The sequence below is a fragment of the Amblyraja radiata genome, chromosome 5, assembly GCF_010909765.2.
Source record: "Amblyraja radiata isolate CabotCenter1 chromosome 5, sAmbRad1.1.pri, whole genome shotgun sequence".
NCBI classification, from domain to species: domain Eukaryota; kingdom Metazoa; phylum Chordata; class Chondrichthyes; order Rajiformes; family Rajidae; genus Amblyraja; species Amblyraja radiata.
The window spans coordinates 24,706,792-24,719,625 of NC_045960.1; the positions used below are offsets into that span (position 1 = coordinate 24,706,792).

At 42.7% G+C, this 12,834-nt stretch overlaps 1 protein-coding gene across 2 annotated transcripts in view; it reads right to left on the bottom strand.

Moving 5' to 3' along the window:
• The window catches only part of LOC116973102, a 35,730-nt gene extending 23,278 nt beyond the window's left edge, over positions 1-12,452 (bottom strand). The window contains exons 1-2 of one of the 2 annotated variants that reach the window (XM_033020797.1): positions 12,138-12,452; positions 1,611-1,773 (exon numbers count right to left, since the gene is read on the bottom strand). In XM_033020797.1, coding sequence (XP_032876688.1) covers positions 1,611-1,735 — 125 coding nt within the window. In that variant the 5' untranslated portion in view covers positions 1,736-1,773; positions 12,138-12,452. The remainder of the gene's footprint in view (positions 1-1,610; positions 1,774-12,137) is intronic. The other variant, XM_033020798.1, reaches the window with a different exon arrangement.
• Between the last annotated feature and the right edge of the window lie 382 nt (positions 12,453-12,834).

The following is a 12,834-nucleotide window of genomic DNA, read 5'->3' on the forward strand; positions in this document are numbered from 1 at the left end:
TTATATACTTACCTTAGTTGACGAATATTCGAGGTTTCCATTTGCCTTTCTTTGTCCAAATATTTCAGCTGCTATGGTTATCAAATGTTTAGATCAACTGTTTTCATTCTGTGGATTTCCAAGTTACATACATTCTGATAGGGGCACCTCATTCATGTCAAAAGATTTAAAGGACTGCCTTTCTAAGAGAGGAATTGCAACAAGTAAAACAACACCATATCATCCTATTGGAAATGGTCAGGTTGAGAGGTATAACGGAATCATTTGGAAAGCAGTGAAACTGGCTTTAAAGTCAAATGATATACCAGATCAGCAGTGGGAATGTGTTCTACCAGATGCATTACACTCCATCAGATCTCTACTGTCAACTGCTACCAATACTACTCCACACGAGTGGTTCTTCAACTTCAAACGGCGTTCTTCTAGTGGTACTTCTCTGCCATCATGGTTGACCAGCCCTGGGCCTGTGTTGCTTCGTCGTTATGTCCGATTAAATAAGAATGAACCTTTTGTTGATGAAGTTGAACTGACTGATGTCAACCCTTCTTATGCAACTATCAAGTATCGGGATGGACATCAGTCAACTGTCTCACTTCGTGACCTTGCACCATGTCCATCTTCTCCATCAGCTCCGTCACTTCCTGATAACACTAATCGAGAACTTCCTCCATCAGCTCCGTCGCTTCTTGATAACACTAATCGAGAACTTCCTCCAACACTTCCAGCATCCTCTATGGAAACTTCTACAAGAAATTCTAAAATTGAAAATCTAAATAACAATATGAGTGAAGTTGATGACCAAGCAATATATCTACCCCCAGCTATTGAAACGCCGGTATCTCCTGAGGCTCCAGTGCTGCGACGGTCATCAAGACGTATTAAACCTCCTGACCGTCTCAACTTATAAATAGGAGGGGAGAATGAAGTGGGCGCATGTGTGCATGTGCGGGGCTCTTCTAGAGTGTGCGCATGTGCAGGACATTTCCGGAGTGTGCGCATGTGCAAAGTATTTTGGACGCGGAAAGCCTGCGGAATCAGCCATGTTTGCCAGACGTTTCTGAGTTTATGTATTAAATAAATAAGTTGCTTAAAGCTTAAATAAAGTTAAGTAAATCACGAGTAGTGAAAGTTTCATTTGCCTCACAACAGTAGGTATCGATGGGAAATTTGACTGATATTCTGAAATTAAACCTGACCATGAAAGTTGCCACACTGCCATTTCGTCTGATTTAGGACTGTGTAGGAAGGAAGTGCAGTTGCTGGTTTACACCAAAGATAAGACACAAACTGCTGGAATAACTCAGCAGGTCAGGCAGCATCTCTGGAGAAAAGGAATGGGTGACGTTTCGGGTCTGAACCCTTCTTCAGACTCCTTCTTGATGAAGGAACCCTTCTAAAAAGTCTGAAGAAGGGTTCCGTCCCAAAATGTCGCCTGTTCTTTTTCACCAGAGATCCTGTCTGACCCGCTGAGTTACACCAGCATTTTGTGTCTTATTTTCTGATTTAGAACTCTTCTGGCCTGCTGACACAGAGTATGCAAAGTTTTACCCAACAGTGGCATGTTGCTAAAAGCACCAACAAACATTCAGAAAAATAGCGTGTAATGGTACCTTCTTGATGCCTGGATGCGCTGTGTAGAGTCACTGCCAAACCAGCGGGTTAAAATATACTGAGCAGGAAGTGCAGATATTAATAAACCAATCTGCAAAGCAGCAGCTGCAGTTAACTGAGGCATGCCAGTGTTAGACACACTTTCCTAGCAGCAGGGAAGACCTGAAGAAAATCACCATTAGAAGCAAAAACAAATAAAAAACACCAAGGACATTTAAAAAAAAAAAAAATCACATTATGAATGCATAACACAATTCCATTATTTTAATAAGCAAATTAACAAAACATTGAGCTCCTTAAATGTCAATACAAAATACCCTAATCCTAACATATAAACATAGAATAGAATAGGTGCACGAGTAGGCTATTCGGCCCTTCGAGCTAGCACTGCTATTCAATATGATCATAGCTGATCATCCAAAATCTGTACCCCGTTCCTGCTTTCCCCCCATATCCCTTGAATCCTCTTGCTAATTTCACCGCTTGTATCCCTTCATTATCAGTTTGTCCCCAGCCAACAATGGACCATTGTGGGCTCCACCTTTCCTCAGTCATCGATGCAGGCTGCTTTGTTCTGTACCTTCCCATACCTCCAGTGTCTTCCTCCCTGACTCTCAGTCTGATGAAGGGTCAGGACCCAAAACGTCACCCATTCCTTTTCTCCAGTGATACTGCCTGTCTCGCTGAGTTACTCCAGCATTTTGTGTCTGTCTTCAGTTTCAGGTTTGACATCCATTTTATTTGCAGGGGAAGGACTGAGTTTTCCATTTACACCAGAAGCTAATAAATATTATGGAATTCGATAAAATAAGACCAGGTTCACAGTTATAAGGAAATAAAGGACTCTATGTGGAGGTGGATAATAGTATATTGATTAAGTCCCTTAAACTGTAGACATAAGGAACTGCAGATGCTGGTTTACAAAGGAAGACACAAAGTGCTGGAGTAGCTTAGCGGGTCAGGCAGCATCTCTGGAGAACATGGATAGGTGAAGTTCTGGGTCAGGACCCTTCTTTAGACTTGTTCTGAACAAGGGCCCCGACATGAAGAGTCACCAATCCATAAGTTAGACATAAAACGTTGGAGTAACTCAGCGGGACAGGCAGCATGTGTGGAGAGAAGGAATGGGTGATGTTTTGGGTTGAGACCCTTCTTCAGTTGGGTGAGAGGGAGTCACGGAGATAAGGAAGTGTAAGGTGTGAAAATAAGACTTCAAAGGGGATGGGCATCAAGGAAAATGTAGAATAGATCATTGTTACCTAGGAGAGGGTGACAATAAAACAAACAGAGATAAAATGTAATCAGGGGGACAGACAAACTGGTCGGGGAACTATCCATGCTCCAGAGATGCTGCCTGACCTGCTGAGTTACTCCAGCACTTTGTGTCTCGCATAAACTGTAATCACTTTATCCAGTATTGACTATGGCTTTATATGTTTTTTTCAACTTTGAACTACTAATATTTGGTGGGAACACTGGAATTTTGGAAATAATTTAATATTTGGGTAAAAATGTATTCCAAATCTATCCAACCTTGATTGATTTTCTCAAATGCAGCAGGATACATTTGTATGTGTTGGGATACCTGTACTATCTTACCTGAATGACCAGAACTTATTAATGCATCGAGAAAATGAATGTCTACAGGCAATATGTGCAATATATATTGAAGTGTGTTTATTTCAAGTTGCTTTGAGGAACTGAATGAAGTTTATATCAAAGAACATTGGTTAATGTGAGGGTCAGAAAGGGATTTTACACACAAAGGGTGCTGGGTGTATGGGATGAGCTGCCAGAGGATGTTCAGTTCAGTTTTATTTGTCATATGTAGAATAACACAGGATCAACGGTACAATGAAATGTGTTTGACAAGACAACGGGTCACCTCAGCAATGATATTACAAGGATAAAAATAAGATAAAATAAAAGTGACATTGGTAGGTAAAAGGCAATGATAAATAAAATAATCAACATATATGATGTTTTTAAGAGTTCAGAAGCCTGATGGCCTGATGGTAAAAACTGTTCTTAAGTCTGGTAGTTGAGATAGGTACTATTGCAATGCTTAAGTCATTTTTAGGCAGGTACTTGGACAGGATAGGTTTAGGGGGATATGGGCCAAATGCAGGCAGGTGGGACAAGTGTAGATGGGACATGTTGGTCGGTGTGGGCAAGTTGGACCAAAGGGCCTGTTTCTACGCTGTATATTACTCCATGACAGACTCAGTGGGCCGAAGGACCTATTTCTGTGTTGCCTCTCTAAGACCCTGTAAAAACCCCTAGTCAGTTCAACTAATCAGCAGATAGAGATAGAAACCATTCATGATATTTTTCAGGTCTCTTGCGTAGAGACACCAAACCAACCGTGGAGTTTCGACAAATTTCCCAACTAAAATATACTTGGAAAAACATTGAATTCTCCAATTTCCGGTAGCCCTTGCTGTCTCCTCCCCTTCTCAGCTCTCCCTCAGCCCTCGGGCTCCTCCTCTTCCTTTCTCCTTTCTTCTCCCTGCCCCCCCACCCCACCACCCCCCCCACCCAGTCTGAAGAAGGGTTTTGGCCCGAAACGTTGCCCATTTCCTTCGCTCCATAGATGCTGCTGTACCCGCTGAGTTTCTCCAGCACTTTTGTCTACCCCAAGATATTGTCACCTTTTTGATCTGTTTGGCTCAAGAACACAATAAAAAAATGCATTTATTCGTTGATCCTTTCTTCAGACTAAAAATAAATGAATTTTGCATTTCCAGAAAACGTTGCATTAATTTCATTCTTTACACATTCTCAGGCTATCAAAAAAAAATCTCAAAGGCAATTAAGTACTTTGGAATATGATCTGCCTTCCCTCTTTTGATGATTTACATTTATAGCAATTCTCAGAAGACCCATGTATCTCAAAATTAATTTTGTACATTGAACTACTTTAGTGGTGAATCCCTATTGGAAGAGATAATATTGAATGTGGGATAATATTGAGCAGGGCACATAGATAACTCTCTGGCGCTCGACAAAATGGTGCCATGAAATGATGTTTATCGTACACATTGGAGAGCACACGGTGTCACAGTGGAACATCTCATCTGAAAGATCGCAGTACAGTAATCCCCACCGCATCCAAGTGGCAGTCTAAGTTTTTTGTGCTCAGTCATAGAGCACGGAATCAGGCCTTTCATCCACGCCGACCAAGTTGCCCTATCAAAGCTCGCCCCACCTGCCCACGTTTGGCCCATATACCTCCAAATCGCTCCTATTATGTACCTGTAAAAATGTTTTCCAAATGTTGTCATAGTACTTGACTCAACTACCTCCTCTGGCAGCTCAATCCATATACCCACCTTCCTCTTGTGGAATAAGTTGCCCCTCATGTTCCTTTTTTTTTTCTTTTTTTTTTTAATAATTAGAAGTACAGTAAGTTACAATAATACACAACACATATGTCTTAATACATTTTTTGTACCGCTTCATTTTTTGAGCTTTTAAAAAAAAGATAGAAGTAAAGGAAGTAAGGAAAGTGCGCAAGAGTCGTGAAGGTGCAGGAGAGTGTTGAGAAAAGAAAGCCCCTTAGAAAAGAAGTTAGAGAAGGAAGTAAAGAAAGAAAGTAGACCCTAGAAAAGAAGGAAAAAGAAAGGAGAAAGAATCGCTCTATTATAACATTAAACTCCGCAGAAAGGGGACTACCAACCAAGTCTGTTTTTGTTGGGGGGTTTTTACCCCCCGTTGCCAGATCCTGGCACCTTTTATTTATTTATTTATTTATTTTTAAAATTACTATTGCACCTTATGCTTGTAATAGTTCCAAAAACGTAGACCACGTCTTTTGGAAGTGGTCTGCTTTGCCTGCTAAGAGGAATCTCATCTCTTCCAGATGTAGTGTTTCAAACATATTTGATATCCACATTTTTATTGTTGGTGTAGGCGCATTTTTCCAGAATTTAAGTATGAGCTTTTTTCCCATTATTAGCCCGGCCCCTCATGTTTGCCTCAGGAATTGAAGGCAATATCTCCAAGTTTGCGGATGACACTAAGCTGGGGGGCAGTGTTAGCTGTGAGGAGGATGCTAGGAGACTGCAAGGTGACTTGGATAGGCTGGGTGAGTGGGCAAATGTTTGGCAGATGCAGTATAATGTGGATAAATGTGAGGTTATCCATTTTGGTGGCAAAAACAGGAAAGCAGACTATTATCTAAATGGTGGCCGACTAGGAAAAGGGGAGATGCAGCGAGACCTGGGTGTCATGGTACACCAGTCATTGAAAGTAGGCATGCAGGTGCAGCAGGCAGTGAAGAAAGCGAATGGTATGTTAGCTTTCATAGCAAAAGGATTTGAGTATATGAGCAGGGAGGTTCTACTGCAGTTGCACAGGGTCTTGGTGAGACCACACCTGGAGTATTGCGTACAGTTTTGGTCTCCAAATCTGAGGAAGGACATTATTGCCATAGAGGGAGTGCAGAGAAGGTTCACCAGACTGATTCCTGGGATGTCAGGACTGTCTTATGAAGAAAGACTGGATAGACTTGGTTTATACTCTCTAGAATTTAGGAGATTGAGAGGGGATCTTATAGAAACTTATAAAATTCTTAAGGGGTTGGACAGGCTAGATGCAGGAAGATTGCTCCCGATGTTGGGGAAGTCCAGGACAAGGGGTCACAGCTTAAGGATAAGGGGGAAATCCTTTAAAACCGAGATGAGAAGAACTTTTTTCACACAGAGAGTGGTGAATCTCTGGAACTCTCTGCCACAGAGGGTAGTCGAGGCCAGTTCATTGGCTATATTTAAGAGGGAGTTAGATGTGGCCCTTGTGGCTAAGGGGATCAGAGGGTATGGAGAGAAGGCAGGTACGGGATACTGAGTTGGATGATCAGCCATGATCATATTGAATGGCGGTGCAGGCTCGAAGGGCCGAATGGCCTACTCCTGCACCTAATTTCTATGTTTCTATGCAGTGCTGGCTTGAAGGGCCGAATGGCCTCCTCCCGCACCTATTTTCTATGTTTTCTAAATCATTCCTCTCTCGTTGATGCCCTCTGGTTCTTGATTATACTCTGGGTAAATGACTCTGTGTAGTCACTCTATCTATTCCCCTCATGATATTATACACCGCTATAAGATCATCCCTCAGCCTCCTGTGTTAGAAGGAATAAGGTCCTGGCCTGCCCACCTCTCTCTGGCACAACATCCTTGCACTCTTTCCAAATGAATGACATCCTTAAATGACAATTGAATGACAAGTGTTTGGAATTTGCCAAGAACCTGACCCATCAGTGAAAGAACAATCAGCTGGGACACAACTGACAGCTTCATTGAGATCTAAACGTTAACTGTTCATGGGTCTCACACATGCCAATTAAATTCAGGAGCAAATATTATTTTCTCTGAGTGGCTCAGTTGGTGGCAGAATGCCATCAGGCTCTATATGAAATTCTTCTGCACATTTGGCAAATCAACAATTTACATTAATGAAGAGAACACAGAGTGCTGGAGTAAGTCAGTGGATCAGGCAGCATCTCTGGAGAGCACGGATAGATGACATTTCGGATGGAGACCCTTCTTCAGACTTTGAGACTGCCTGACCTGTGGAGTTACTCCAGTACTTTGTGTTCTTTTGTGCATACCAGCACTTGCAGTTCCTTGTTCCTACAATTTATATTTGTGGCTGAAAATGGGTGCTTACGTTCAAAAGCATTTCTAAAAATATGAAGCATACATACTTTTCAGGAAGAAAGCTACAAGGGAATTTTGATATGGTAATGGAACTGGACGTTATTTTCAGTGCCATTAAATCTAAGATGGGATACTTTATTTAAAAATAAATGTGGTTCTCTCCCCTCTACTCTCAGTCAGAAGAAGGGCCCTGACCTGAACCGTCACCCCATCGTTTTTCTCCAAAGATGCTGCCTGACCCGCTGAATTACTCCTGCACTTTGTGTCTATCTTCGGTATAAACCAGCATCTGCAGTTCGTTTCTACACATTTTGGCTGCTCCACTGCAAAACCTCCTCAATGTATGGCTACTTGAAGATGTTCTCCTCCTCTCACCGACACGGAGTTCTGTGAGACCCTCTCTCACTACTCCCCCTCTGCAAGTCCTACTGTTCTTCAGCTCTTCTCCCCATAACTTTTGATACCTGTACTAATCAAGAATCTATCTACTCTGCCTTAAAAATATCCACTCTTGGCCTCCAGAGTCCTCGAGGGCAAAGAATTCCACAGATTCACCACCCTGACTAAAAAATTCCTCCTCATCTCCTTCCCAAAATAACGTATATTAATTCTGAGGCTATGAACTCTAGTCCTAGACTCTCCCACTGGTGGAAACATCCTTTCTACATCCACTCTACCCAAGCCTTTCACTATTCTGTATGTTTCAATGAAGTCCCCCCCCATTCTTCTAAACTCCAGCGAATACAGGCCCAGTGCCGACAAACGCTCATCATAGGTTAATCTACTCATTCCTGGGATCATTCTTGTAAACCTCCTCTGGATCCTCCAGAGCCAGCACATCCTTCCTCAAATATGGTGCCCAAAATATTCCAAATGCGGCCTGACCAGCGCCTTATAGAGCCTCAGCATTACATCCCTATTTTTGTATACAAGCTCTCTTGAAATTAATGCTAGCATTGAGTTTGCTTTCTTTACTACCAATTTGATTTGCAGATTAACTTTTTGGGAATCCTGCACCAGCATTCCGATTTCTGGATTTTCTCCCCATACATGGCGACACACGAAATATAGACTCTTCCATCCCGCAGAAATGACAGGTGGCAGGCGAGTCTGCGAACTGGCTCAGGAATTTGTTGCATGGAACTACTCAGTAGTCCCCTCAATCCCTGGTCTTCCAGATAAAGGGGAATTTGGTTCTACTCCTGTGACTATTGACATTCCTCTGTACTCTCACCGTAGCCCTGAGATTTTTATAAACTTCAGGAAATATTAATTTCCCTTTTGCAAGTTACTTCCGAGACTACTCCATGCACATTTTCAGACCAAAACCCAAGAGTTTTTTTCCTCACAATTCCCCCACAACCTGACAAACAACCATCCACCATTACTCTCTGGCATCTCCCATTCAGCCACTGTTGAATCCATCTTGCTACTCCACCATTAATACCCAACCATTGAACCTTCTTAACCAACCTTCCGTGAGGAACCTTGTCAAAGGCCTTACTGAAGTCCATATATACAACATCCATACTCCTTTTTTTTTACCACCACTACCACTTGTGCTGCCATCTTCTATAAGCCTTGAACCTGGACTCCAAGAACCCTCTGCACATCCAATGCACCTTTAAATCTCCTCAGCAAAACCTGCAATGCCATTCCCAAAATACTAGTCACAGCAAGTCACATTGGTTTTCCTGACTCGTAACTTGGAACCTAGATCATTCTGTTCTAAATAACTTACCAAGTGTAATAGCATATCTTTACCTCAGAAGCAGGGATGAAAAAGCAGTACATTTCTGCATTTTTTTAACCATTTAAATAAGTCAATCTTACCATATCCTGAAAAAAAATGTCAGGACAATTCACTCTGTTTGTGAATATGTCCAAACTCAGCCTTCCTTGGGAATGACAAATTTGACCAAATGTTTCTTGTGCACATTTTCAATGGCCTGCTAACATAAGGTTTCTTCCACAAAAGTGGAGGGAAATAGAACTTCTAAATCCGACCAACCTTAATGAATCTCAAAGTGAAGGATATGGTTCATTCCGTCTCTTAGTAATTAGTTGTAAGGATTTACTCCTGATGCAGGGTTACGCAGCACAATGAAATATTTCCCAACAACAGGGAAGTGGATGGGATAAATTTGATTATTTTCACCAAAACAAACACATAATACTTCTTGATTAGCAAGGCTGTGAGGGCCTATGGGGAGAAGGCGGGGGAATGGGGTTAGGAGGGAGATAGATCAGCCTTGATTGAATGGCAGATGGGCTGAATGGCCTAATTCTGCTCTAATCACTTGTGAATACTGCACTCTAAAATCATCAGTAGATTAGGCAGCATCTCTTAAGAGAAGCAGAGTTGGTATTATCCGTGATGGCAGAGAATTTGAGAGGGGAGGAACAAAAGAGAGATCAGTGATCACATGACAGGAGAGTTAAAAAGTGACAGATGGACTGAGGTTCAAGGTCAGGTGGGAATGGAACAAACAATATCGATTCTAAAGGATATGTCAATAAGGATCTCAAAACAATTAGCCGAGTTATATTTAACATTTTATAGTCTCACGGCTACGCAACATGGAAACAGAACCTTCCGCCGACATTTTCCACGCCAACCAAATTGGGCTGGTACCATTTGCTTGTATTTGGCCCATATCCCTGTAAACTCTTCCTATCCTTATATCTATCCAAATGTCTATTAAAAGATGGTGTGTCAATTTCTATAGCGTCCTCAGGCAGCTCATTACAGATTCGGCCAAAACTCTGAGGGGAAAAAGGTGAGGTCCCTCTTAAATCTCTCCCCTCTCACCTTAAGTCCATGCCTTCTTATGGCAAGCAACCAGACGTTTGGTATCGTGTTTGCAAACTGAATGAAGATTGATTTCTACCAAGTGGCTTAGCCAACATGTGCAGAGATCTCTTTGCATCAGTGAATGCGCAACATCAAACTGAAAAAACTAGTGAATTGCCATTTGACCTTGAGAGCTTGGAAGTAAAGCACTGTAGACTGACACAACATGCTGGAGTAACTCAGTGGGACAGGCAGCGTCTCTGGAGAGAAGGAATGGGTGACATTTCGGGTCAACACCCTTCTTCAGACTATCTATCTTCAGTTTAAATCAGCATCTGCAGTTCCTTCCTACAAGTATATCACTGCATCTCCTGCAGTACCGAGAGAGGATGGCTTCCGAAGTGTAGACTGTCGGTAGCTGTGTTGTAAGCATCCCATCAGAATGCATTTGATTTGACAAACTGCTCTGCCCGACATAGCAAGAAATTGCAATGTGGTGGATGCAGCCCAGCCCATCGTGTAACGGAGAGGACAAGGTGCTTTGGGGATGGAGAAAGTGGCAGCAAAGTGTTACAAGTGGAATCCTGAACTAATGTATTTTTACCATTGTTTAAGATAGCCGATTAAGTCTCTCATCAGGTTAAAATATGGGCAGATTAACCTTTTGGATTATCCACTGTCAAAGTTGGACAGTTGAAAAGTCAAACTTGATGGAAATGTTCCTAAAATATTGTTATATAATCATGTTGACAGTTTAAATCTAGTGCAGGTGAAGGCAAAAAATGGGTTTCCATGCTGCAACGGAGAGGGCAACTCTTTCTGTGCTTTCAGTCTGAAGAAGGGTCCCGACCGGAACATGAGAAGGGCCTCGACCTGAGAACATGTCCATGCTCTCCAGAGATGCTGCCTGTCCTGCTGAATTAGTCTAGCACTTTGTCATAGAGTTATAGAGCATGCAAACAGGCCCTTCAGCTTGTCCATGCTGACCAAGATATCCCACCTGCCTGCGTTTGGCCCATATTCATCTAAATCTTTCCTATCCATGAAGCTGTCCAAATGTCCTTTAAATGTTGTTATGATACCTGCCTCAACTACCTCCTCTGACAGCTTGTTCAACATACCCACCACCCTGTGTGAAAAAGCTGCCCCTCAGGTTCGATTATTTTTTTTTCTCCTCTCACCTTATCCTATGTCTTCTGGTTCTTGAGTCCCCTTACCCTGGGTAAAATACTCTGTGCATCTACCCTGCCTATTCCTCTGGTGATCTTTTACATCTCTAGAAGATCACCCCTCCATTCTCCTGCACTCCAAGGAACAAAAGCGCGACCTTTTCCAACCTCAGTCCCTCAAGTCTTGGCAACACCCTGGTAAAGCTAGAAACAAGGAACATCAGATGCTGATCAGTTTACCAATTCGAGATCCAAAGTGCTGGAGTAACTCCGCGGGTCAGGCAGCATCCCTGGAGAACGTGGATAGGTAAGGTTTCGGGTCGTGGTCCCTCTTCAGACTGATTCCACAGTAAATCTTCTCTGCGTGCCTTTCCCGTGCATGTTTTACAAGTTTGACTGTGTTATGCGGTGTTGACAAAACAGCCAACCCTTTCTCATCAATTAGTGAAAATCTTTTAGTTAATGAGCGCAATCGGGGTGAGCAACCTAACAGTCATTTGGCAACGGCATCGTTTACATAAATAACATGGAATGCTGTACTGCTAAGTCACAATAAAGATGACTTGGGTTTGAACGACCGAGGCTGGTGAAATATGCAATGCAAGAAATATGCACCAAGTCAATTCGGATTTGGATACCTAATCTTAGAAATCACAGCCACAATTTTCATCAGCTTTCCACCAAATGTAAACTTAAACGTCCGATCACAGTTAAACAATTCAATGAAGAAATTGTCGTTTAAAGTTTTGTTTATAGAAAGCTCATTCTTCTAAAAACAAAAATCACGTTATAAAACTTAGGAAACACACCTTCCCAATCTATATGCTTTCCATCGTTTAGAGCCAGCTACCGGCAATACAGAATAGGATCTACAGCAAAGGATATAATAAAATTAACCTAACTTACCAAACGTGAGATTTCAATACGGCAATTTTGCAGTCAGTCCGACGTCTGTGACACTACTAAACTTTATGTAAATCCACGCCACTACAAGACTGATTCATCTTCCACAACCGCCAGATGACAACAATTGTACAGGGGCCGAGCCGGAGCACCTCATATCTTCGCGTACCTGCATCTCTGCAGTCGGGGCCAAACAGGAACTGAAAATTCATGGTCAATGCAAACGAGTGCTGTTCTTGCATGCGTGTTGGTGTAACATGGATTCGACGTTGCGCCTCCCCCAAACACAGCCGGTTCCCTCAAACTGTAGGTGGCGAGCTTGTTGCCTTGATGTGTTCTTTTGTCCAATGGTCTCGCCCCACGACTTGTCCCAGGGCCATATCCTGCCGAGCCACGTCAGACATACACGTCTCTAATCCGCACACCGCCCTCCTAGTTCCGCCATCGGTGTGTGGAAATAGGCCCTTCGGCCCAACATGTCCCAGCTACACTAGTCCCACCTGCCAGCGTTTGGCCCATATTTCTCCAAACCTGTCCTATCCATGTACCTGTCCAAATGTTTCTTAAACGTTGCAATAGTCCCTGCCCCAACTACCTTCTCTGGCAGCTCGTTCCCTACACCCACCACCCTTAGTGTGAAACAGTTACCCCTCAGATTCCCATTAACATTCCCCGCCCCTCTCACCTTAAATGTATGTCC